At 38.9% G+C, this 25,527-nt stretch overlaps 4 protein-coding genes and 1 long non-coding RNA gene across 7 annotated transcripts in view; 3 read left to right on the top strand and 2 right to left on the bottom strand.

Annotated features, from left to right (window-relative positions):
• Positions 1–19,290, top strand: part of LOC108552131 (Wnt oncogene analog 2) — a 117,308-nt gene extending 98,018 nt beyond the window's left edge. The window contains exons 3-8 of the mRNA XM_017906542.1: positions 13,807–13,921; positions 14,223–14,294; positions 14,437–14,524; positions 17,602–17,781; positions 18,196–18,511; positions 18,857–19,290. Coding sequence (XP_017762031.1) covers positions 13,807–13,921; positions 14,223–14,294; positions 14,437–14,524; positions 17,602–17,781; positions 18,196–18,511; positions 18,857–19,008 — 923 coding nt within the window. The 3' untranslated portion in view covers positions 19,009–19,290. The remainder of the gene's footprint in view (positions 1–13,806; positions 13,922–14,222; positions 14,295–14,436; positions 14,525–17,601; positions 17,782–18,195; positions 18,512–18,856) is intronic.
• LOC108552132 (uncharacterized) lies at positions 13,850–15,071 on the bottom strand. Its single transcript, XR_001890527.1, has 3 exons — positions 14,895–15,071; positions 14,164–14,282; positions 13,850–14,031 (listed from the first exon to the last, which is right to left on the bottom strand). It is a non-coding gene; the product is annotated as an uncharacterized LOC108552132 (long non-coding RNA).
• Positions 19,291–20,584: 1,294 nt separating the features above from the next.
• LOC108552126 (uncharacterized) lies at positions 20,585–21,298 on the top strand. The gene is made up of 2 exons (XM_017906535.1): positions 20,585–20,645; positions 20,948–21,298. The coding sequence occupies exon 2, from the start codon at positions 20,975–20,977 to the stop codon at positions 21,296–21,298; it is 324 nt and encodes a 107-aa protein (XP_017762024.1). The 5' UTR covers positions 20,585–20,645; positions 20,948–20,974.
• Positions 21,299–21,845: 547 nt separating this feature from the next.
• Positions 21,846–23,121, bottom strand: LOC108552129 (regulator of microtubule dynamics protein 1). Of its 2 annotated transcripts, none has more exons than XM_017906538.1 (4): positions 23,032–23,121; positions 22,615–22,812; positions 22,280–22,528; positions 21,846–22,193 (listed from the first exon to the last, which is right to left on the bottom strand). In XM_017906538.1, exons 1-4 carry the CDS (start codon positions 23,119–23,121, stop codon positions 21,846–21,848), a joined length of 885 nt encoding a protein of 294 aa, XP_017762027.1. The 2 variants fall into 2 exon arrangements, with proteins under 2 accessions (XP_017762027.1, XP_017762028.1); XM_017906539.1 differs by lacking the exon at positions 23,032–23,121 and adding an exon at positions 22,891–22,952.
• A 600-nt stretch (positions 23,122–23,721) lies between these two features.
• Positions 23,722–25,440, top strand: LOC108552128 (retinol dehydrogenase 13). Of its 2 annotated transcripts, none has more exons than XM_017906537.1 (6): positions 23,722–23,740; positions 24,049–24,214; positions 24,349–24,457; positions 24,614–24,928; positions 25,015–25,222; positions 25,306–25,440. In XM_017906537.1, the coding sequence occupies exons 2-6, from the start codon at positions 24,089–24,091 to the stop codon at positions 25,406–25,408; spliced, it is 861 nt and encodes a 286-aa protein (XP_017762026.1). In that variant the 5' UTR covers positions 23,722–23,740; positions 24,049–24,088; the 3' UTR covers positions 25,409–25,440. The 2 variants fall into 2 exon arrangements, with proteins under 2 accessions (XP_017762026.1, XP_017762025.1); XM_017906536.1 differs by lacking the exon at positions 23,722–23,740 and adding an exon at positions 23,751–23,846.
• Positions 25,441–25,527: the final 87 nt, after the last annotated feature.

Below are 25,527 nucleotides of genomic sequence, written 5' to 3'. Positions count from 1 at the left end.
TTATGCTGGGTCTGCAGACGCGTGTAAGGGCCGCGTGTGAGTGTCTCGCGTTACGCTGACATTTCACAAATGTCAATATACAGATGTCAACACGATGTTATCTATTCAAATACACACCTTGCCAGCGTCGGGACGTTTAAGAGCGCTTTAATGAAGCCCAGTGCCACTTCATCTTGCTAGAGCTGTCATCGGTTGGGTAATTCCAGCGTGGAAAAGAAAGACGCGAGGAATTGTGTTCGAGAAATCGACAGAATTGCGCGAAATCTATGGAGGGAAGGACTTTTAATCCCGAAGAGCGGAGGAAAGCGTAAATTGTACTGACATCTGTCGATCACGCGGGAATATTGAATTTCCTCGGGAATATCGAGCTCGATCGAAGAAAAGGCTGACCAACGAACAGCTCGAATTACTAGACCGGTTTGCGGTTCGTTCCATTATCAAATGGCTCGAGAATAGTTGGAAATCGCGATAGTTTTCACTACAGAGCAACCCTGTGTCAACAAATTGAAGACAATTTTAAATTTTAATTCGATATTAACACGGCGGTCGAATAAATTTTTAACATCGATCGATATAGAAAGAGAAATTTCTTAATTTACAGACACTCGTCGTGAATAAAAATAAAAAGAAGAAATAAGAGGCGTAAACAAAAATAGAATCTGGACTGTCAAAAGAGCAGGGTTAAACTGTGCCAAGGAAGACGATTTTGCTTCAATATTAATACGAGGGTTCAACAAATTTTCGATAATGATTGATAAAGGAAGAGGAATTTCTTAATTTGCACACACTCGTCGCGAGTAAAAATAAAAAAGAAAAATAAAAGGAGTAAATGAAAATACAATTTGAACCGTCAAAAGAGCAGGGTTAGACTGTGCCACCAAAGACAATTTTGCTTCGGTATTAACAAGAGGATCTAACAAATTCTTAACAGAGGTCGATAGAGGAAGAGGAATTTCTTAATTTGCAGACACTCGTCGCGAGTAAAAATAAAAAACAAGAATAAAAGGAGAAAATAAAAATAAAATCTGGAATGTCAAAAGAGCAGCGTTAGACTGTGCCACCAAAGACAATTTTGCTTCGGTATTAACAAGAGGATCTAACAAATTCTTAACAGTGGTCGATAGGGGAAGAGGAATTTCTTAATTTGCAGACACTCGTCGCGAGTAAAAATAAAAAAGAAAAATAAAAGGAGTAAATAAAAATAAAATCTGGAATGTCAAAAGAGCAGCGTTAGACTGTGCCACCAAAGACAATTTTGCTTCGGTATTAACAAGAGGATCTAACAAATTCTTAACAGAGTTCGATAGAGGAAGAGGAATTTCTTAATTTGCAGACACTCGTCGCGAGTAAAAATAAAAAGAAAAAATAAGAGGAGTAAATAAAAATAGAATTCAGACCGTCCAAAGAGCAGGGTTAGCCTGTTCTTTCTTTTTTGGGAATTGGTCGCCTCTTGACCGACAATAGGGTGAACTTTTTGCCAAGGTTAGCCCGAAAAAGATGACGCCGCTGCACACCGGCACGCCCAGCGCCAATGAGTTTCGCGTTAATGACTATTTAGAAGCACGATGCTCGCGTGCAGACGAACGGAATTAATTTTAAATTCGGTACACCGGTGAGTCACTGCGCCACCCGAGCAACAAGAGGCTAATGACTAACTGTGCTTAATCACAGGTCAGATTTTTTGCCAGCCGCTTCTTGGAAGCGGAACTCACGAGAGTTTGTTAGAGAAAAAAGGAGAATGATTTCGCGCTGATGGAGAAATCGTTTATTCCTCCTTCCCTTTGGGATTCTACGATTCCTTGGCCAAATTTTCATGCAAATTCTCCCACCCGATTAACCACTGAACTCTCCTGTATACGACACGAGCATAATACCTTCTCGTTACCTGTTAAATACTTTTCTATTGAATAAAAAATAAAGAAAGACAGAAATATCTTACGTCATCGTGACACATGACGTTTTAACGTGACGCATGACATAGAAGTGCCCGTTTTAACTGGTTACAGTAGTTTCTCCTGGGACGCGATAACGCCCGAGGAAGAGTGTGAATTCGTCTAGTTTGAAAGAGCACTTTAAGTCACCCTTTTAAACGAAATTGTCGGAAAAATAGCTCCTTAGATAACGAAGAAATTCAGGCTTTGGGATACAGGTTCCTATAACGTAGTAAAAGGGTAGAGAATAATCCTGCCTCTTTCCCGAAGCCCAATCCGTTGATAAAGGGATCAAAATTTTTCTACAGATCAACGTCTATCTTTCGGAATTCTTAACGGAGGATAGAAGCAATTCCAAACTCGAAACGTGAAAGGACGTGAAAAGTTTCCCAAGCCATTAATACGTTTCGACCTGGCAAAGAAACTATTAAGAGTCTCCGATAAAAGCTTCAAAAAGAAATAAAACGTTATTCCCATTCTAATCTCGTAAGCCCCAATTATTATTCATCGAATATCGCCATTGTCCTAAACGAGACCCGAGAGAGGAGGCTAGGAAAAATTCGGCCAAGCTAGATCATCCTAGAGAAATTGAATCAGCTCGCGGTGATCCTCGCGATCACGAGCTCGATAAGCATGGCTGAACCAGAAATCCCTTTGTCGACTTTTTCCCTAGCCCGGGGCTGGAACGACTGGACGGAAGGAATGAGGAGAGAAGACACTAGGGACTACGTATTTTATTGCTGGACGCGATACGATCGTGCTCGTTACCTTTAATAAGATCGCTCGCGAGGCATAAAATCGCGAGGGGCATAATAATAACGTCCCGCGAGCGCAACGCCGGCCACGGACAATGTTGTTGTAGGTGGAAGTGTGACGCATCACCGTTTTGAAATACTGCTATCAACGTCAGGTACCCAGGGATGATCGCGGACGCAATCGCCGTGGATTGCCGGACGCTGGAGATTTAGCGCTTGTCAGGACCGTTTCGTTCCAGTTTTACCGCCGCGGGCGTCACGAATCGCTCGTATATCGCGGCGCGCTAATTAGCCGACAGCTAATTAGCGTGTACCCTTCCCGTTGCGGCTCAATCGTCGCGACGAAGTCGCGCGATAACGGCCGGGGAGAGACGTCGCGTGTTTCGCAGAGGGAAAGAAGCTGGTCTTCATCGAGGACTGGTCTGTTCGAGAACCGGTGAGTTCGACGAAGATTCGATTCGGGGCAGAGCAACGGGGCTGGATCTTCTATAATCACTCGTGTACTCGTTTGTCTGCACGCGTTCATCGATACGCGTCTAATTATGTCCCGTGGATCGGATTATTTATTTCTCTTTATCTGCATCGGATGCATGACATTGGCGATGTAGGAATTGCAAGAAGAATAAAATACATAGGCAGTGGTATCGGAAGAATGGCAAAAATGATAAAATTTTACGTTGCATTGGGAAGAATAGAGAAGCGTGCTTCCCTTCTGCTAGAAACGATCCTTGATTGCATTTGCATCGGACATAACGATAATTACCTGTGTCAACGGGTTGTACAGATAGAAACGCAACGAAATTGGATTTATTGCGGACATGACATCTAGCCGAAAGCGTCAGTGCATAGGTGAAAAAGCAGGTATCGGTTGCTTGTAGGAAATCCCAGCAGAAGGGAACCTTTATCAAATTACTTATTTCTCTCCTTTATCTGCATCATTGTACACTATCCTTTGGTTACATGACACTGGCGATATAAAAATTGCAAGATGGCGTAATAAAATACGTGTCATCCTTGGTATCGGAAGAATGGCAAAAATGATAAAAGCTTGCGTTGCATTGGGAAGAATGGAAAAGCGTGCTTCCCTTCTGCTAGAAACGATCCTTGATTGCATTTGCATCGGACATAACGATAATTACCTGTGTCAACGGGTTGTACAGATAGAAACGCAACGAAATTGGATTTATTGCGGACATGACATCTAGCCGAAAGCGTCAGTGCATAGGTGAAAAAGCAGGTATCGGTTGCTTGTAGGAAATCCCAGCAGAAGGGAACCTTTATCAAATTACTTATTTCTCTCCTTTATCTGCATCATTGTACACTATCCTTTGGTTACGTGACACTGGCGATATAAAAATTGCAAGATGGCGTAATAAAATACGTGTCATCCTTGGTATCGGAAGAATGGCAAAAATGGTAAAGACTTGCATTGCATTGGGAAAAATGAAGAAGCGTGCTTCCGTTCTGCTATAAACGATCCTTGGTTGCATTTGCATGGGACATAATGGCTATCACCTGCTTCAGTGGAAAGTACAGACAGAAACGCAACGAAATTGGATTTATCACGAAGCGTTTTGACCTCGTGTCTAGCCGAAAGCATCAGTGAATAGATCAAGAAACAGGTATCGGTTGCTTGTATGAAATCCCAGCCGAAGAGTACCTTAATCCGATTACTTATTTCTCTCCTTTATCTGCATCATTGTACACTATCCTTTGGTTAAGTGACACAAAAATTGCAAGATGGCGTAATAAAATACGTGTCATCCTTGGTATCGGAAGAATGGCAAAAATGGTAAAGGCTTGCATTGCATTAGGAAAAATGAAGAAGCGTGCTTCCGTTCTGTTATAAACGATCCTTGATTGCATTTGCATCGGACATAATGGCGATCACCTGCGTCAGCAGGTAGTATAGATAGGAACGCAAGGGAATTGGATTTATTGCAAAGCGTGTGGACGCTGCGTCTAGCCGAAAGCGTCGGATGCATAGGTCGAAAGGCAGGTATCGGTTGGTTGTAGGAAATCCCAGCCGAGGGGAACCTTTCCGCGTACGCGAGTCAGGATGGAAATAGAACAGGGGATAAATTAAGCGGCGAGCATGGATCTAGCTTGTCTTCCGGTAACAGAGAGAGAAAGAGGGAGAGAGAGAAATCTCTCATGATTATCAAGCGGAGCACCATAAATGCAAGGGATAATAAACTAACGCTCGCGAAGTGGCGTAAATCATCGGTTGAGTCCGAGCAAGCACGCGTTCGGTTCGCCGTGATTCTGAATCGGTTCGTGCGTGAAAGTAGATCCATTTGCCAACAGCTTGTAGCGTAAATCGTTGAGACACGGGGCCCTTTCGATGGAAACGGAACGGTTTCCTGTCAGGACGGAAATCGACGCTGAATGGAGAGGAAGCGCGATGAAAAGTGGATGAGACGAGATAATTTGCAGACTAATTAGCGCTATAATTACTTCGAGTGGTATAACATAGTAGACGAGATAATTAACCGGTACTGAATTTTAACGGTGGATGAAATCCTTTCTACGTGCATCCGCCATTTTTCTTTTTCTTTCCTGCCTGCACGAACACGCGTTTATGAATTTTTCGATGTTTTCAAAAGCTTCCTTTTTAAAATCGAAACTCTTTTATCGTATTAATTTTTCCCAGGACAATTTGCAGTTATTTCCACGATACATTCGATATATTTTATTTTAAATGAAGATAAAACTCAATTGCGCTGTAATATAGTTAGAGAGAATGGTAGTTGTGTCTATGAAATACTGGTTCTGGTAAAAATGAATACAATACGGTCCCCGATATTCCGTTTTCGATGAAACAATTTCTAGAATCAGCTAGCAACGATATCCCAGAGAATTCTACTACCCCGAGGACAGTACAGAGCTCTTTCCAATAACCGATACAAACTGCATCTGAGTCACCGAAAGAGTACAAGTTACTCTTTAACCAAGAACAAATTGTACCTATACCCACGCGTGAACCTATTACAGGACCGTTCGCGGGCGAACATTTCATATCTCGCAGCCTACTACGCTTCTCTCGAAAGTGCTTCGTGAACCATAAACGCGAGCTAAGTAAAGACGACAGTGACAAACAATTCGTCGGACCACGACGAATATTCGAATTATCGACAGAGTTACGACATTTTAAAATCAGTCGGAAATTTACGATAGAAAGTGGTGCATAAAGGAAAGCGAGGGTTCACTTTCGTTCTATCCTCGCGAATATCTCTGCTCGACGAAGATAAAATAAATAAAATAAAAGAAAATTCTCCGCGTTCATCTCTCCCCGAAAGAATTAGAAAAAAGCGCGAAATAAAATAAATTTTCGAATTAAAAATCCTCGATCGATTAATTTTTGATCCAGAAAATAATCGAATCGTTAATGAAGTTCGACAGCACCGTAATAAAGTCAATAATCACGGAAATATATTTTTCTTCCCCCTTTCGTTCGAAATCTAATTTAACGAAGCTGCGCGTCGTGTCGTTAACGATCGAGCGATAAACGCGTTCCTATTAGCATACTCAACGCGTTTCCACGGCCGAAAAGCGGAAGGTAATCAAACGGTGGACGCCATGACGAAATCAAATTCGTTATTAAATTTCAGTTGGTACCCCTCAATCATCGTAAACAATCGCCCACGTGCACGGGCTGTCGCTTATAAATTTCTCCAGGCCATTACGCGAGTCACTTAAAACTCGATGATATAAATTAAAAGACGTCCGTGTGCCGCCGATTGATCGCGTACACGGATTGGGCCCGTTCCTTTTTCGGCTTTACGCCATGCTTTATCGCCTCGACTTAGCGTACCACCGGTTACGTGTTAATTTAGAAACGCGCCTTGTCCGTGGTTTTGCTCGTCAGAGCTTTTGAATATCAAAGATTTAGATGTCGACAAATTTTCATCGAGTCTTTATATTTCTACCTATAATCGTCGATTACGTTTACTCGTGTAAATAAATCCTTAAAATCCTTATGCTTCTCAAAATTACTATTTTCTCTTCGATAGGTATACCCGTAATTATAACAGTGATCCAAGTCACCGATATTTATTCCATTCCCTTATATCGCACTAAAATAAACCTATTTCCCACAAGCTCGCGAAAAATCGAATGGCTTGACCGAGGAGTTTGCAGCGTCTTTGTTGAAACGAGATAATTTAAGATTTCAAGAACAAACCTGCGAAAGTGGCTTATGCAACTTTGGTAATCACCTAGCACGAGTCTAATATCAAATCAGCCTATATGACTGACTCCAGAAAGAGGAAAGAAAAGCAGTGGATAATTTAAAATCCGAATTGGACGAAAGCTACCAACGCGTTGCATCTTCTTCGACTCGTGCATCCGCCATGGAGCAAGTTTGGACGGAAACCAGTAGCCCGGAATTCTTCCCACGCAGTGGGCATCCGCCGCGATGCAACGAAAATCAACTACCAAAATACACAAAGCTCCAGATAAGGGCCTGTATTTCACCTAACGATCACGATACGACCCTGTTCGTCCTTTATATATTAACATGACACACAGAAACGTTAATAAGCAGGCGATATAGGCGTGCAACGTGGTATAATGCCCTGTGCAAATAGATCGAGGCCTACTCCCCGGAATCGCCGAGCTTCGTGGCCTAATATGGACACGGTGCTCATTTCGCGCGTTCACGATTTACAGCTGAAATGAATTTATGGAAAGGCGAGCGTCCTCCGTTTCCTCCGCCCGTTTCAGCAGCCGCCGACGAAACGATAAATTTCTCCGTTACCCTCTTCCGACACTAAATAGATGTACGCGCTGCCGTCCTTTGACATAAACGCTCGGGCATAAATTCATCAGGGCCCGCGACCGATCCGCTCGCCTAACTGTCCACCGCGTCGCCGTGCATACGATCCGACGTCCGCTCACGGGAAAACGACCTGTTGCTCGATAAATCGACGCCACACGCTCTTGGCCAACGATCCACGCAACGCCGGCTGACGTTACGACGAAGGTAATCTCCCTGTCAATGGCCAGCAGGACGATGGACGGCAGTGGTACACCGTCCAGTTCCATCTTTAGACAACGTTCTTTGACATTTTAATACGCGTAGGTACTGGTAGCTACGAGTAGCTGATTTTGGTGAAGTTCATTTTCCCTGTTACCTAGATCGTGCACACCTGTTTCTCTTCATTACCAGACTATGGTACGCATATACGTACGTCGTGTTTAAAGGTGTAAGTAATTGATAGGTACTTCTGGAGTTAATTAGCTAATTGGCTAATTGGCTAACAGGAGTAAATACCAGGGAGATTTCACTTTCTTTGGGAATCTCGATAATAGTGACTTCTCGATTAATTAATCTTTGAAAAATTAAATGGGTCGTGCCAAAAGCATTTGACAGAATTCTGAAGAATCATTGAGCTACCGAAGTTCCTGGAGTAGGAGTGCCAGAGCAACGAGGAAAAATCTTTTTGGGAAAGCAAGAGTAAATTATACGATATCGATAAGTTGTCTAAAAGATATCGAATAGTCCGAGGCAAAATAACTTCCTGAGCCATTACATTTTTAATATCTTAAGGTCTGCGACTGCGCGCATTTGCATGCCACATTGATAAACGTAGGAAAACGTTGCTGAAAGTATTCCAAATAGTCTGATTTTTGATCCGATGGCAGATATAATGCCTGCGCACCGCGAGAAAATTCATACGAGTGAAAGTGAGCGTTTTATTGCTAATTATATGTGAAAGTTGTAGGTACAAACGAAAGCGGAGGCCATAAACATTTCCAAACAAATGATAAAATCCTCGTCCGATAAAATCGTCCCTGAGGAGAACGAGATTTACATCCCATAATATTTGAGATATCTATTAAGAAAACTATCGATCACGCCTTACTCTTATTTCGCAATTAGTTTTTCCTAGCGGTATTACCCACAGACGATAGCGATCAATGTCAGCCGCTGGCAATTAACGTCGATAAAAACACTGATAACTTCATTTACCTAGGAAATTATTGCGTAGCGCTACTGAAAACCAAACTAGCCTTCTTTCCCTCCTTTCATCGCGTCCCGACCTATCACACGTTTCACCGGCCAATGCAACGAGCAACTTCGCCAATCAGACCACGATCATTAAGCAATCGCGTCTTTATCCACATTCCACGTTCGACGCGATGGAAAAATCGACGACGAAGAAAGCCATCGAACAACCGACAAAATTCAACACCAGGATGATAACACCTTCCGTTGCGACCAACTACACCCACGCGATTTCGATAAATCGACAAACGATGATTTCCAATTATCGATCAAGACCGAGATCCACCTAACAGCTAACCGCGCTGCAGCCTATACGTTACGAGATAACATCGTCGTGAAACGGTACTAACTGAGACCAAAATTACCAAGAACCACCGTGGCGTGGATCACCCTTAGAGAGAGAGTGGCGAGGAAGGGAGAAATAAGGAGAGAAAAGGGAGAAAAAGGAGAAAAGGGAGAAACAGTGGCGCAGAACTGGCACGAATCCTCGCGAGAGTTTCGACTTGGAAGATGTCGCGTGCTACATAAATTGGATGCATCGGGACACGCGGGAACGAGCGGCAGATACCGATCTGCTCGTTGGCGTCTTATAAATCAGCGGACCGATCGCGCGGAGATACAGATCTCGGTTATAACCCGGCTCGGCGATCATGGCGCCCGGCGTGAACGCGTCCGTTTTCCTCGTCCATCGGTCGTCAGAGCGACGAGGACCACGTCGAAGGGTGCCGCTCCTCGGCAATAAGAGCACCAAGGGTGGCTGGCGCGCGCGCGAGCAGCCGCTGCACGCGATGCGCTTCGCCTAACAGTTCTCGACGTAGTACCTCCACTCGCGTTCACACGTCATTTTCACGCGAACGGGTGAAACCTAGCTGCACGATCGTTTTCGTTAATCTTCTGCTAATACTAATCATTAAATCCCGAGGGATTTTTCTATTGCCTATTCTAGAGAATTTCTAACTTTCTAATTTTCATCTCTTCTCGATGGTAGAACGGAGGAGAGCAAAGATGAAACGATAGTTGGGATTTAGCAAATGACATGGTGGCGAAGTATAAGATATGAAACACCGAGTCCTTAAATCTCTGATGTTCGCAAATACGAATATATTAAGTATAGAGGAGAACGGAAGGATTGACGCGTTTCAACCCTAGCTGGACGCAAAATACTTGGACTAATGACAAGTTCGTAATAAGTAGTAATAAACGTAGTAAACGTAGTAAATGTCTGATATCAATCAGCTAAACCAGTTATTCACTTGCTTCGTCTACATAGTTTCTACGTATCAATTTGATAAGCTGCTGCTAGCGAGACACTGTGTAATATTCAAATGCAGAGACGTAATACGCCGAGGCTGATCGTTACATACGTTTGCCGAGAAAAATCGGCGGCTTTAAAAAGCACTAGGAATAAATTGTGGCGAGTTTATCGATAAAATAGTAATAAAATAAACACGTTACGCTTCGTTCGATGCGCTCGCGTATGTTTCGGGTACGCATGAAATATACTCATCTGTCATGCACTTTTCTGCATCGTTATTGACCATGAATTATTCATACCTTCCCGATAGACGTTTTCGCGTTGGTAAAGGATGCATTACGGATTTTTCTACGGCTAGTTGACAACGCCTGTACCCTACCCTGTCACGGCATCTCACGCCGGAACCTCGAGGTTCTCTCGCCTGAAATTACTACTTTGATATAATGTACCGGAAGATGCATACATAATCGCGGAACTTGGTTTACCTATACCTAGTTCGCTTTAAGAGCTTACATCGATTTAAATTATGCAACATAAAATTCCACGCGTGATAAGACTATTACGCGTATTTCAGGGGCACGACCACTGTGACGCGAATATAAACCAACTCGAGAATCCTGAGCGTCCTTATCCCTTATTTCTATCCATGTTCGAAGAGACGCCGAAAGAAATCAGAATCCGTTGGTGTCCTATACATGCATCGAAGTCTCCGAAACAACTGAAATCCCTATCGAGCGAGTAGAGTTAAGCTGACGACAATCTGTGGCAACATATGCAATTTAGTTACACGTAAAACTAGTACTTAAAGCTACGATAATTCGCACGCGAAGAGACTATGATAAAAAAGAACACAAAAGGATATTAACCCTTTGCACTCGACGATCTTTTGGCTAAAGATGAGTAGAAGTTCAAAGATTTTCTGCCATAAAGCTGGCGATATTTCTTTCAGCAATAAATAAGAAATCGTATAATAATTAACACGTAGAATTTTTGGATTTCGATAGCTCGCACACCGTTACATTAGCTTAAATTTGACATATTAATTAATATCGTTCTTCGAAATTTTATCTAATGGCGACTGACGATCACCTCTCGAGTGCAAAGAGTTAAAAGAGAGTGCCTTTATCCCTTATTTCTGTCCATATTCGAAGAGACGCCAAGAGAGATCAGGATTCGTTGGTGTCCTATGCGTGCATCGAAGTCTCCGAAACAACTGGAATCCGTATCGAGCGAGTAGAGTTAAGCTGACGGCAATCTGTGACAACATATGCAGTTTAATTACACGTAAAACTAGTACTTAAAGCTACGATAATTCGCACGTGAAGAGACCATGGTAAAAAGGACACAAAAGGGTATTAAAAGAGAAAAACGGTATTTAAAGGCTAACAATAACTCGGTACACCGGCAATAATCCTCCGCCATTCAACCGTCCAAGTACCCGCTATATTTAAACATCCCGGTAAACGTCGTAATCCTCGGCAAAGAAAACCTTCCTCCATTATCGCGGATGAGCAACGATTACCATTTCTTTCGCTGAATACACAGCCTGTAATTAACTCGAAATGGAAGAACCGCGCCGCGTCGAAGAAGGTGTCTGGCTATTAAGCCTGGCAGGAGCGCTCGATATTTTACCAGTTTTTGTCCGGAATACAATTTCGATCTCGAAACAAGAACCGGGGCACTTGGCTTTCAAGGTGACCACCGCGTGGATTTCGATCGATCAGGATCACCGACAAAAATCCACTCGAATGGCTCGTTGGCTCGCGTCGCGCGGCTATATCCGCCGCGACGATGGATCGCATAAACGCGTCGCGATGAATTATAGTCTCATGGACATAACAAACATCGATCGTCTCCAATCTCGCGTCTTTCCAAAGCGACGACGCCTGTTCTGCCGCTTCTTCCGCAAGACACTTTCATTCCGCTTCGAAATTCGCGGCGGAAAGTTTCACGCCTCTCGGTGAGAATCTTTTACGATCGAGTTTATTATCCCGTCGCAACGGGTCATATCATCGAGTACAGCCTGACGGCGTTTCAGACGGGGTCTCCTTCTCGCGTTCAATCGGTATCACGATCGTTCGCGAGATCGTTAAAGTTCCTCCATCGAGGAAGCGAAGCTCGGAAATTAAAAGGGTCCGCGAAATTTTCTCATTTACATAAAGGATAAATTCACGAAAGCTGAGTAAACGCCTTATGGAATCCTAAATCGTAAATTATCCACCGTGAGAGGGAGGAGAATGGAAGAAAAACACGGATCGAGTAAGAAAGAACGAAGAAAGGAAGAGAGATAATTTCATGGCGGTGTGAAAAATTGGTTTGTCAAAGTGTGAGAGATCGGTTGCGGGATGACCCTTCGAGTTTTATTACACGCGATAATTAGGAGTCGGTGTAGAAGGCGAGTCTGACGTACGAATTAAAGAGTCGGCCGTGGCTGATGGCTGCCAAGCGAATGCGAAATCAACTCGGACGCGGGACAGTATCGCGTAGGTGTCTGAAACGAGGAGCGACCGGGCGGCGCGGGATGGAATGGAAGGGAAAAGGAAAAAGAAGAAGAAAAGAGGCAACATCGAGAGAAGAAAGGAACGCGGCGGTAACTCATTCAGCATGGCAAACGAGCTGAAAGAGCTCCGCGGGTAATTAATTGTGCTCGCGCTTTACGCGGGCCCTACGTGTGTCGGATAGCTGTAAATTAGCGTGACGGAAACGCCAGGGGACAGTGTGGGCTTGCGCCGCTGATGTATCATGCTTGTCGACGAAATGAAGTAGATCGGATCGCGCGACATGGATTAAAACGTGCGCCACGGGGACGAATCGGACGAAAGTCCAGTTTTCGGACTTGGTCAAGTGTCGCCGCGTGATTGGGCGACAAAGGAAACTCGTTTCGTGAATATCGCGCGGTGCAAGAGTAAAACGAGTCCCCGTTTTGACATTGCGAGTTACGTTGAAAGTTACCACGGTTGGTAAAATAAAAATTGAAATAGAACAAGACTTACCGGGTATCGACGCCTTGTCCTGCTGTTGAAGTTCCGATGGCGCGTGCCACACTCAACAGGAACGCCGGACACGTCGAGACACGTTGGATACGTTGAGCCATTTCGTCCGAACACAGCGAAGAATAACACGCAACTGAAACAGAAAAACATCGTCGAAGATTAACCGCGAGCCTAACTTCTAATGTTTACATTGAGGTCTACCGGCGAGCCGCGCCTCTCACTAGTCATACCAATGTTTTGCCCGGTTTCCTTACCAGCAGTCTCACGCAATATTGATGACGAAGGGATTAACCTTCGACTGGAAACGTTTTTCAAGTTAGCTCCTGATCACTAGCGCTGACAAACAGTAGTTCTTTCTATTCGCAAATCGCATCTTCACCAATCAGAGAAACGTAACAATTAGGAACTTCTTCGTTCTCTAATGTCTGCATTAATCTAGAAACAGAAAATAGATAAAAATAGATACAGTAAATATACTAAAAGAAAATCTTACTTGCTAACAAATTCTTATTCTAGCGATTCGAAAGATTCCTATGCCAAGATCATTCAAAGAGAACGTTCAATGTTCTATCAAAGCTGAAGCTTAACGAGTAACGAAACAGCTTGTATACCAACGACAAAAGCGTATATCCAGGTGCGCAACACGGGCAATTAACGCCTTCTTTCACGAAATCCCCGTTCTTCTCTCCATTGTCCCAAGGATGGTAGTCGTGTATCGTAACGTAACCCTATCTGTCACATACTCGCGCCTGGTTTTTACGTAGCTGGAAATCCCTATACACGTTTCCTACCTATCGCGCAAACTGGACAGACCTGCTTCGGCGCTAGAACTAACAGGAAATTTCTCACTGATCTATTTCAGGAAGCAGGGAAGCAGCTTTCACGTACGCAATAAGTTCAGCGGGTGTAACGTACGCCGTGACCGCAGCTTGCAGCAGGGGCAACATCACGGCCTGCGGTTGTGAGCCTACCGTAAGGTAAACTCTTGTCTTTGCCTTTTGTACCTTGTTCTGCCTGGTTAAACGCTGGTTACCAACGCGGCTGTGCTCAAAACGTATTCGAAGGCCATTCCAATCTCCACCGATACCTAGAATTATATTGCATCTTCAAATTTCTAAATCTTTACTCTAGTCGATCATTACGACGTCACACGCGACTAAAAATCTTGCGAAATCTGCCGCAGAGTGACGTGGATAGAGACTTTGCAATGAGAACTTACCCCCAATTTTCAATTTAACGAGTCACTTGTTCATCGAGGTTCGGGTGTTCCTTTTGCAGGACGAGGAAGGAGTTACCACCAAATGGCTGGGAATGGGGCGGTTGCAGCGCGGACGTCACCTATGGGATGAGGTAAGGATCATTAACCCGATCCGTAATGAATTCGTAGTCGGTTCCCTTTGCACGTGTCACGTGCGTGTAAAACCTCTATGACGCTGTACGTTACGACAGTTGTTATACACGCATGGATTTTAATATTATAATTTAATGTTAGGTTCGCGCGTAGGTTTCTGGACGCGAGGGAAGTCGAGGGTGACGCGAGGAGCCTGATGAACCTTCATAATAATAAAGCTGGTCGGAAGGTGAGTAATGCCAGTCACTGTTAATGAGTCATTGCCTTTAACGCGGAAGAAATAATTGCTAAATTCTCTCCGATAAACCCCTGCATATATTTATTCTCCTACCGTGAAATACGTTTTACTTAACTTTTATTAAAAATGTAATATTGTAATTAATTACTAAGCAACCTTGTTTAAGCGATACTTTTGCTACCAAAGAATTTTTAATTCGACACCTTTTCCATTTTTATTTTACCATTTACTTTGACATTTATAGAGTACTTTTACTATTAAAATAAATAATGGAAAATAGATAATATAGAGAAATAAAAATTCCTATTTAATATTATTAATATTACAATAAATACTATAATGAAACAATTATTATTATTACCTTAGATCTGGGAAATCTTAACAAAGGACGGAAAACAGGTGTATTTCTTGATGCGTAAATTTCTTAATGGCCGCTTCGACGTCATTTATGCAAATGTCTCCATCTGGTAGAAAAGAGTGCGTTGAATTATCTCGATGTGATTTCCACATTTCCAGAAATTTCGTGCAATGCGTTGAATTCGCTCTTTTCTGCGATCCATGTAGCAGCTTGTTCCCTACCTATTGATTTCCTTGAATTACGCCATAAATCGATTAGTTTCGGTAATAACGGGTATAAGAGAATAGGGGTACAAATGGCGGTTAAGGATCACTAAATGCAGCCTTTATTCGTGGAATTTATACGGGGTGTCTTTTATAATAGCACAACTGTTTCATACCACGAAATTCTTCGCAGGAAATTATGGTAGACGCTGTGAAAATGCGAGACATTATTGATTTTATCGATCCTGATAACAGAACCGGCAGCAAATTCTTTTTTCTTCGATTGTGCTTCACCCTTCTCTTCCCCGCTATGCCAACGTGCGTGGTTATACGTCATTAGCTTCGCTCTATGCTTCGTAATGCGAAGTTTGATTTTTTCCTCGCGAAACTCTCTTTATATTTTTCAACACTGAGAACAAAGATAGTTCCAAAGCTTCCCGGCTAAAGAAACAACACTTTTTTCGATCTTTTGAAATATAAAATACAATAGTTACCGCTCGATCAATAAATACGAAAGAATATCCTTTATAGCTTATAAAATAACGAACTTCTAACGGTATAACTACGTAAATCAAAAATAGTCGCAATAACCCACACAAATGAAACTTCCCTATACTCGCAATATGCCAACAATAGATATAATAAAACCCGCCGAATGCCACGCCCAATCAACTCCCTGAACCTTCGCCAAACACGAAGCACATTAACCACTAGACCAGATTTCCATCAAAACTCGAATATCTCTAGCACTAATTCAAATATTACGCATTTATTAACGTCTAATTATACCTTCCGCTCCATCTACAGACATTTCCTGGAGTTACAAAAATCCAGCAACCCGCCGTGTAGCGCCACCTATTGACTCGTGATATGCGTAATAACCTACGTTTCTTCTGCCTTTCCGTCAGCCGTTAACAAAGTCGCTCGATTTTCTCCGGTCGAAAATTATTAATTTCGTCGTATCGGAGTGCCAGAAGATTCACGAAAGGTGTGAGGCAAACGAGTGGAGGTGGGTCGATGGTCGAAACGAAAGGTTTGTGAGAAAGGATCGCGTTCCACCACAGGTAGGGCGCGTAAATGGCGCGGTGTCTTAATTGGGGAAAGTTCTCGGAGCTTTCGTCTTCCTCGATGGGCTTTATTATCGAGGCGGCAATAAAAACGCGCATATATCGTGTGGCTGCCCTCCACGTGCACGTACGATCTGTGCACGCGTTTACAGACGTGCGCCGGCTAACGATTTATTCTTAACGTCGATCGCCTCGCCACACCGCATACTTTATGCCCCAGACGATTTTTTTCAACCCACCTCTGCACCCGCCCCACACCGTCTCCCGATAATTCCAAATGTAAACCAGTTTTCTGAGCATACGCGTCGACCAGCAGACACACAATGAGCGAGGAGACGAAGAAATGCGCGCGCCGATGCGCCGAGGATAGTGCGTGCTCGCTTCTGAAAGAAAATTCCTTTGTTCGTAAAGGCCAAGGAAATGCTTCCATATAGACGACATATTGAAATAGTTGTCACAACATCCGAAACTGTTTCTATACGGTATTTCTTCCATACAATTTCATTTTACGTGGTTCTCCTGTTTGACACTCTTTAATCGGTTTTACACGATTTTTTAATGCGTTTCCTTTATGGTTCTTTCTCTAACACGTTTTATTCCTATGTAAAAAATGACACTTGTTGTTTTTCTCGAAATTTCGAGTAATAAGATGTTATAGATAGTTGTTACAGTGTTACAAATAGTTGGGGATAGAATATGCACCATGGTAAAAATTTTTCTGAAGTGTATAATTTAACGTCGTTCTCGAATCTCAAAATTCTTGAAACATCCCAGTGATTGTTATATGATCGTACGACTGCATTTATTCGAACTCGGGTAATAAGCTTGGCTGAAGATCACATAATAGGAGTTCAATAATTCTTCCCAATGATCTCTCGTTTATCTAATAGAAATTCGCGTTCGGATAAGTGGATTCAATTGCCATGTGTTTAGCTAGTCTGAAATGAATTAACACGTTATCAAGCACAAATTGTCTCCTACTGAAAAATATTCTGTTTGTCGCCTTCCAGAGCCTTCCAGTGTATTCTATGCAATTCGAGAAAGCATATTAAACGTGCAACAAAGGTTCCTACTACACGTACAATTCTCCGTGAAAAATAAAGAGCAGACGAAGAAGAGTCACAAATATGGAAGTTTATAAAATAAAGTAATTTACCTGATTCAGCATTTTTGGTCAGATTTATCAAAACCATGATTCATCGAAGCAATAAACGCATGGACTAAAATTTCGTTGCAATAAATGGACTTCTGCTGTACTTTATATCAACACGAGTGTAAGCAATGTACTTTAATGGGATTTGCATTGGGAACACAGGTTGGCATCGATCATAGTCGTGAGGCATTCGATTACTGACGCTGCAGTCGCTAATGGGAGACAGGGATTTGAAATTACACCGTGCGGATTGCCTGTTTGATTATGTGAATATTGTTTCATTGCAGATAGTTAAAGCTCTGCTGCAAACGGAATGCAAATGCCACGGCGTGTCCGGTTCTTGCACCGTGAGAACCTGCTGGCGAACCTTGCCTAGTTTTCGTCAGATCGGCGATGCACTGATGAAAAAGTATTACCGCGCCAGGCCCGTCATTGCGATTACCCCACCGCCACCCCCGACGATGCAGGTAATTTCCGTAAAAGTGGGTCAACATTGCTCCGAAGCAACGTGTGATCGTTCTGCACAGGAATTGCAGAGCGAAACGCTTATGTCGCCATATACGATACGCCCATTTTTGCGCTCAGTTTCACAGTTACATGGAAGTGATACACACATGCTGTGTCATTATATGCGTACATATGTATGTAGAAAGTAATTCGTTACGAATGAGATGCAATTTTTGTGCAGAGCATAAATAGCGATTTAGATATTAATATCAATGCGAAGAAATATTTAAATATGTACACTAGATTGAATTTGTCGAAATTTTTTGTTAATTACGTATATGACATAAAAGTGTATAATTGTTCAAAAATTATATTTAGTAAGATTTGGAAATTTCGTTGAGGCTAATCTGATGTGAATTCTGTGCTCTTCTTAGAGTCTAGACACGTTGCACTCCACATCGGCTGAGATAGTGCCAATTTTGGGAAACGACGCGAAGACCCAAGGGAAACCAAACGACATAGGAAAGTCCCGCCATGACCGACAGCCCCCAAAGAAAGCCACCAAGCCAAGAAGGCCACACTTGGTGTTAAAGAGAACGAAATCGAGCGGGGGATCGAGCGTGGGACAAAAGAGGATTCCAAAGAGAAGCGAGCTGGTTTTTCTCCAACCATCCCCTAATTACTGCGAGCCAGATTTGGCGCAAGGGAGTCTGGGAACGCAAGGGAGATATTGTAATCGTACCAGCAAAGGTAAATTGTCGTTATGATGTACACCATGTCTGATTTTATTATTCTGACAGATTGGTCAATGCGATCGATCCTTAGAAAATGAAAATGAAAATGAAGTTTAAATCTGACTTTAAATCTAAGTTTATATAATAGAAAGTTAGAGTACATAGTACACGTGTAACACGTAATGTAGATCATTCTTGAATAGTATTTAACACTCAAAAGATTGAGCAGTTCCTCTTTCAAACGCTAGTCTTCCTTTCCTTTTGTTAAACTGAAACAACGAATGTTCGAATCTCAAACATGGTGTACCATTGAACGCTTTATTTCTGCCAGTATTTGAATTCAATTATAATAATTTTTCAGGTACCGACGGATGCGACTTAATGTGCTGCGGTCGCGGCTACAACACGCATCAGTTCACAAGAACGTGGCAGTGCAGATGCAAATTTCACTGGTGTTGCCGTGTGCATTGCGAAACGTGTACCGAGCGTACTGAAGAGTACACGTGCAAATAAACGTTCGAACGTGTTTGCAATCCTAGCGATGTAAATATATCTCATAGATATAACAAGCGGTGAAACGAGAGTTTCTCCATGTCGATAAATCTTCGAGCTTTCCCGCGCTTAGCCGGGTCGACAGTGATTCAATTTAATCTACTCGTACATCTATGGCAACATAGACACGCGATTGAACGAAATTCTCGTAAGATTTGTAAAGCGCTCCTTATTTAATGCGTCAGTTCATAGTATCTAATTGTGGAAACGATATTTAGTATAATCATGATATTGAATCATAAAACGCCAAGCATGAGTGTTTAATGTTTGATAAGTAATAGCTTCGAGGAATTAGAAAAGCTTGAGAATTTGGAATCTTAAGAAAAATTGAATGAATCTATTTGGTAATAAATCTCAATTATTTATCAAATAACGTATAGAATGAAGATCTAAAAAATTAGTAATATAATAAAAGATGAAAATGAAAAATCAAAGCTTACTTTATACTAAAATTAATTTGAGATAAATCTACCAACTTTCGGGTCGTATTATTGAAGTTCGAACAAAATTATATAAACCGAACTTTTACTTAAGTATGTCTGTAATCGTTTTGTCCTCGTTGCTTGAATACCATGCGAACAGTAAAATAATGCAAACCTCAAATAATTTGTACTCGCATATCTCCCTCTTGTCCCCTATCTGGATTTTCCTAGAAGCGGTTCATGATTCATTATTCCTATCCTACTGAACAACAACCCTAAACTGTTATTGACTAATGGAAAATATTTAAAGCCAAACGATATTTGCGATTCAACTTTTGAGGTAGCTCAAACGACGATCGTATCGATTAAGTATTTCTACTGTACTTACTGTACTTAACGTGACAACTATAATTAAGGAAAATAGTTGTAACACGATAAATGATAATAAAACAACGAGCAATGTATCATTCGACGTATAAAATATATCATTCGCTGTAAAAAGTATATCATTTGCTCGAATACATCTAGACGATATACTTCGAATAGCAATAATATAGTTGTAATATTAACGAACTCCTATCAATGTACTGTAATACACGTATTAATATAACCGCTCGAGACGATTACTGTTCTAATAGCCCAGTGGTATTGCAGGCTTAGAAGTAACACGTAAATTATTATTTATTACAGAGCGTAAATTATAAAGGCAAGCAGTGTATTCGCTTTCTACTCGACGACTAATAAAGTGGAATCGCATTTTTCTCGATCTTCGTCGTTATTATTCATTCCCTTTTGTGTTCTGGTATTATTCACATTTAGGATAAGAGTTACAATGGAATACGTGATGAATGTCACGTAAACTGACCTCTGTGTCAATAATATTTTCTGAGACAAACAGATTAATAAGGACAAAAGTAATTCAGGTACTTGGGCCCATGCACTTTTGTGATAGGAAGGGTGCCATGGTTCTTAGGGGACGTGGCACAGGTAAGCAAACAATACATGATGTGTCAAACATTGAGAATGATTGACACGTCAATACTGTCGACAAGACAGGCTCGGTGACTATATAAGATTGCGAACTAGATGAAAATATTATTTTCGATATAAACACGAAGCAGCGCGTTTCGAACTGCGTGCCTCTATATAACGGACATCTTGGTTATATTTAAAACGGTGAGTACGCTCCTATTTATTGTTAACAACTTGATATTTCATGACATTATACGTTTAATTACTTTATCCTTTTTTGTTAGGAGTAAAATCTCGTATTGCAAAATGAATATAAAGTTCATTTATTATAATTATTCGTATAGCTACTTTTTATCACTTATCACTTTAAACAAATTGTCATTGAAGAAAAATTAGAAATTATAATAATACATGATTACTGTTTTTAATAATATAATTATTATGCATTGTGATAATAGTTATAAATATTTTTATTTTTAATTTTATTTTACGTTTTTTTATTCCAGATCCTTTATTATTCTAGAATATCAGTAATGGCTCCACAAAACTTTTGCTCACATAGCTGTACCAATTTTCGTGTCGTACCAGCACCTATGTTATCATTGCCGCCAAACCACGTTTTACTCAACTGCATTTGCCCTTGCGGTACATACAGAACGTATTTTACCATTCATCGAAACGTTATATTAAATCAAATGGCAAGAAGTCAACTAATAACACAGAACATGCGATCACAGCTATATCTCCAAAGGCTGGAGGAAATGCAATTTCAAGCGAGAATTCTTCGATACGGAAATCGCAAGGAACGCGAGACAATGCAAATGAATAACGATCAAGAAGAAGACATCGACAGATAAATTTATTCAGCTTCAAAATTATTTTCTGCAATTGAAATTGATATAAATACTGTTTCGAAGGCCGATTATATTATAAACAATATCGATTAAGTTATTTTATTCGTTTACTAGTTAATATTAAAGGACAATGTTAGGTACGTGAAATTTTTCTTTAACAAATAAGACATTCAATAAGTGCTTTCAAATCACAGTATTAAAAAGTATAAGCATTTTATAAATATACGAAATATATTTTATAACTTATTATAACATACATATGTAAACTATTAAATACAAAACATTATATAAAGTATACGTATTCACAGTCTTAAATCTTTTAACAGATATATTTATATATCTTATAATATGCATGTATGTATGTGTCGATTTAGAACACATTAATAAAAAATTGTCATAAATATATTGTATTGTATTTTGTTCTGAATAAATCATTATTATTCTCCATTTGAAAGCTAGATCTTAAATTTATCTTACCCCTACAACTGAAATATTTTAAATCGTTCATGTGTTGATATATTTTATAATGGTATATGATATTTAATATTTGTTAAAATTGTTTCAATAATTGTTTTGCTTCTTGTTTAGCATTGCGATCATCTTCGTTTTTTACAGGATATTCAACGGTCATTTTTAAATATTTTAAAGCTTGCTCTTTGTGATTTAATTTCAAATAGGTTTTCCCTAACATCAACAAATTATGACTATAGAAATTGGGATCAATTTTTTCTGCATTTATAAAATATTTTAAGGCTTCTTCAAACGATGAGGATAGTGGTTCTCCAAATATTATTAAAGCAATTTTTCTTTGATACCATGTCAAATCAGCAATTTGATAGCACCAAGAACCTAGCATATACATAAGCATTGGTTCATTTGGATTCAGTTCTACTGCTCTCTGCAATAATAGACATGTGCTTACTATATTACATAATATTAAATAAAATATTTGGATATATATAAAATAGAAAATACAGAATATACCAGCATATGCATTTTAATATTATATGATTCTCTTATTTGGGACTTTACACCTTCGTAAAGAGTCTTAGAATTAAGAAGAATTGATGCCCATTTGTGTGCAGCCCAATGATCCTCTTTTATTTTAAGAGCATCAAGTATTAAATCATAGGCTTCAAATATTAGTTTCCTTCCATCTACTTCATTGGTTATCTTAGACATTTTATACATTGCTCTGCATAAGCGCCATATAATTTCAACATCTCCACTATCCTATAAAAATTATAGTTCAATGAATGTAAACATAAGCCTATTTGTATAAAAATATAATTACTATTATAATATAAAAGTATAATTACTTTGAAATTTATTAAGAGCTTATATATATCCTGATATTGTTCCTGATCATATAATGCATCTGCTTTTGCTATTACAACTTCTTTTGTGGTTATAACTGTTTCACTATCACCTTTGTTTGTCTTAAGACTCCAAATGCCCATTGCAACAAATGGAGATATAGTACATAATTCTGAGGTTAATGTACATTGATTGTTTCTCTAATAATAAGAACTAATTAAATGCTTTTATATGATATATTAAAATTTACAGAAAATTAAGATTAATTTTACACTTACAATTTATATACAATTGTCTGATTATCAAGTTAGAAATAATACTGATTAAACATAGATGTACTTTACAATAAGCTTTAAAAGTGTTATGCAATAGTAGGAAATTAATGAAAAATAAAATTGAGCTTAGATATAAATTCAAACCTTTCGTAAAAATTGAAAACTTCTATGAACAAATGTTCTTTGCAATATTTTTGTATTCCCGATAATAAATAATACTTTCCGCAGTAACATATTAAATTATGATATCTACAGAATAAAATAAAAAGTTTTCACAATATATAATATATTTAAATTTTATTAAAACGCAATTTTGACAGGAAAATTCAAAAGTTCCACGTCAGACGAAAATAAAACAGATGTACTCAATACTATAAACAGAACCTATCAACACATATATTGACGGATATCGATATAGAAAATTCGATACTCTCGATCCGAGTTATAACAAAATGTATATTGCTATATTTAATATGATTAATTATATAAATTTACAATTTTATATTGTTATACTCTTTTGAATTTGTAATAACTATATTTGCACTATTTTAAATATTGCAATGTTCAATTTTTACACTTCCTTATTATGTAATATCAATAGCATTAAAAAATATTGGAAAAGAATTTGAAAAATTTTCTATACATATTTGGATTATTTTAAATAGTCTATGGTACAATAAGTACACTATCAAATTATTTTAAAGATAGCTTAGTGTTTCTATTGAGTTGCGCGTGTGTGGAGCGTGGTATGATAGAGGTTAATAATAAAATATAAGAAAAACTTAAGTAAAGAAGAAAATAATATAATATTTATTGATCTATATTAATCATATAAAACAGATTATTGTTAATTGTGGGTAAAATTTTATTGCATTCACAAAAATGTTTTCATCTATTGCAAAACCTTATTATTATTATTCAGCAGCTATTACTGTTGTTGGTGGAGCTTACTTACTAAAGTAACGTATTTTCTGAAATAAAATATTATTTTTGTGTATTTTGAATTTTTTAATACAATATTGTAAACTAATATTCTAATATACTATTATTTAATCCCTCATCTTTTTCATATTAACAATTCAAAATAATGTCTAAATGACTATACCTAAACATGGAATTACATTTTATTTCACTAACTCTTTCAATCTTCTTATTTTGCAGAGATTATATTAGTGGTGATTTCTATAAGAATACTGAAAAAATGACTGACAAAATAGTAATCGTAACAGGAGCAAATACTGGAATTGGTAAAGAAGTAGTTCGTGACTTAGCCAAACGAGAAGCTAAAGTTATAATGGCTTGTAAAGATATGGATAGATGTGAAAATGTACTGTTATTTTTAATATATTAATATTTCATTAAAAATAAAATAAAACTCACATAATACTAACATTTTAGTATTTTATATGATATTCAAAATAATGCTAATAAAATATCAAATTCATAATTTTATTATTTTAGGCACGTACTGAGATAGTATTAGAAAGTATGAACAAATATGTTTATTGCAGAAAATGTGATCTTGCCTCTCAAACAAGTATTAGGAATTTTGTAAAGCAATTTAAAGAAGGTATGTAATACGTTTTATTAGAGTTAGATATATTAGATATATTCAATTTACTTATTTTTTGTATTACATCCATACAAAAATACTTTTTAACCTAATAAAATTATGTATCAATCAATAGCCTTATAATATAATATGTACTATTTATTTTAATTTCAGAGCATGATAAACTCCATGTTCTTGTAAATAATGCAGGAATAATGAGATGTCCTAAGATTTATACAGAAGAAGGAATTGAAATGCAGTTAGGTGTGAACCATATGGGACACTTTTTGCTAACAAATTTATTATTAGATACTTTAAAAAATTCTGCACCATCAAGGATCATAAATGTTTCAAGTAATGCACATAAACGTGGCAAAATTAAATTGAAAGACTTAAATAATGACAAAGATTATGAGCCTGGTGAAGCGTATGCACAAAGTAAATTAGCTATTGTTTTATTTACAAAAGAATTAGCAAAGAAATTAAATGGTACAGTCATTTGGTATAAAATAAAATTTCTATTCATAAATAGATGATACAATCATTAATGTATTATTTTCATTTATAATATTTAGGAACTGGTGTTACTGTAAATGCAGTTCATCCTGGTATAGTACGAACAGAAATAACGCGATATATGAAAATTTATCAACACGTTTTAGGTAGATTCTTTGTGAATACATTCACTTGGTTTTTCATGAAGCCACCCATAAAGGGTGCTCAGCCTGTTTTATTTACTATAATGGACCCATCTTTAAATGATGTGACAGGGGCCTATATTGCGTAAGCCTTGTATACCTAATTTAAGAAAAAAAAAGAAAAAAAAAAAAAATCTATATATTTAATACTGCATATTTTCGTTATAGTGATAATAAAATATCGAATGTTTCGGATGAAGCAAACAATCAAGAAATTGCAAAGTGGCTATGGTTAGTTAGTGAGAAGTGGACTAAATTAAATTATGTTTAAATTGATGTAAATACAAGATATTTTTATTAAAGCTGCCAAAACTGTTTCTTTTTTTTTTGTATCCTGTAATAAATATATTATACAAAAAGATATAAAATATATACTATGAAAGGAAGCAA

Source organism: Eufriesea mexicana, unplaced genomic scaffold (genome assembly GCF_001483705.2).
Source record: "Eufriesea mexicana isolate 0111107269 unplaced genomic scaffold, ASM148370v2 scaffold5504, whole genome shotgun sequence".
Lineage (NCBI taxonomy): Eukaryota > Metazoa > Arthropoda > Insecta > Hymenoptera > Apidae > Eufriesea > Eufriesea mexicana.
The sequence above is the reverse complement of the archived record's forward strand: the minus strand, read 5'-3'. Positions and strand labels throughout refer to the sequence as shown.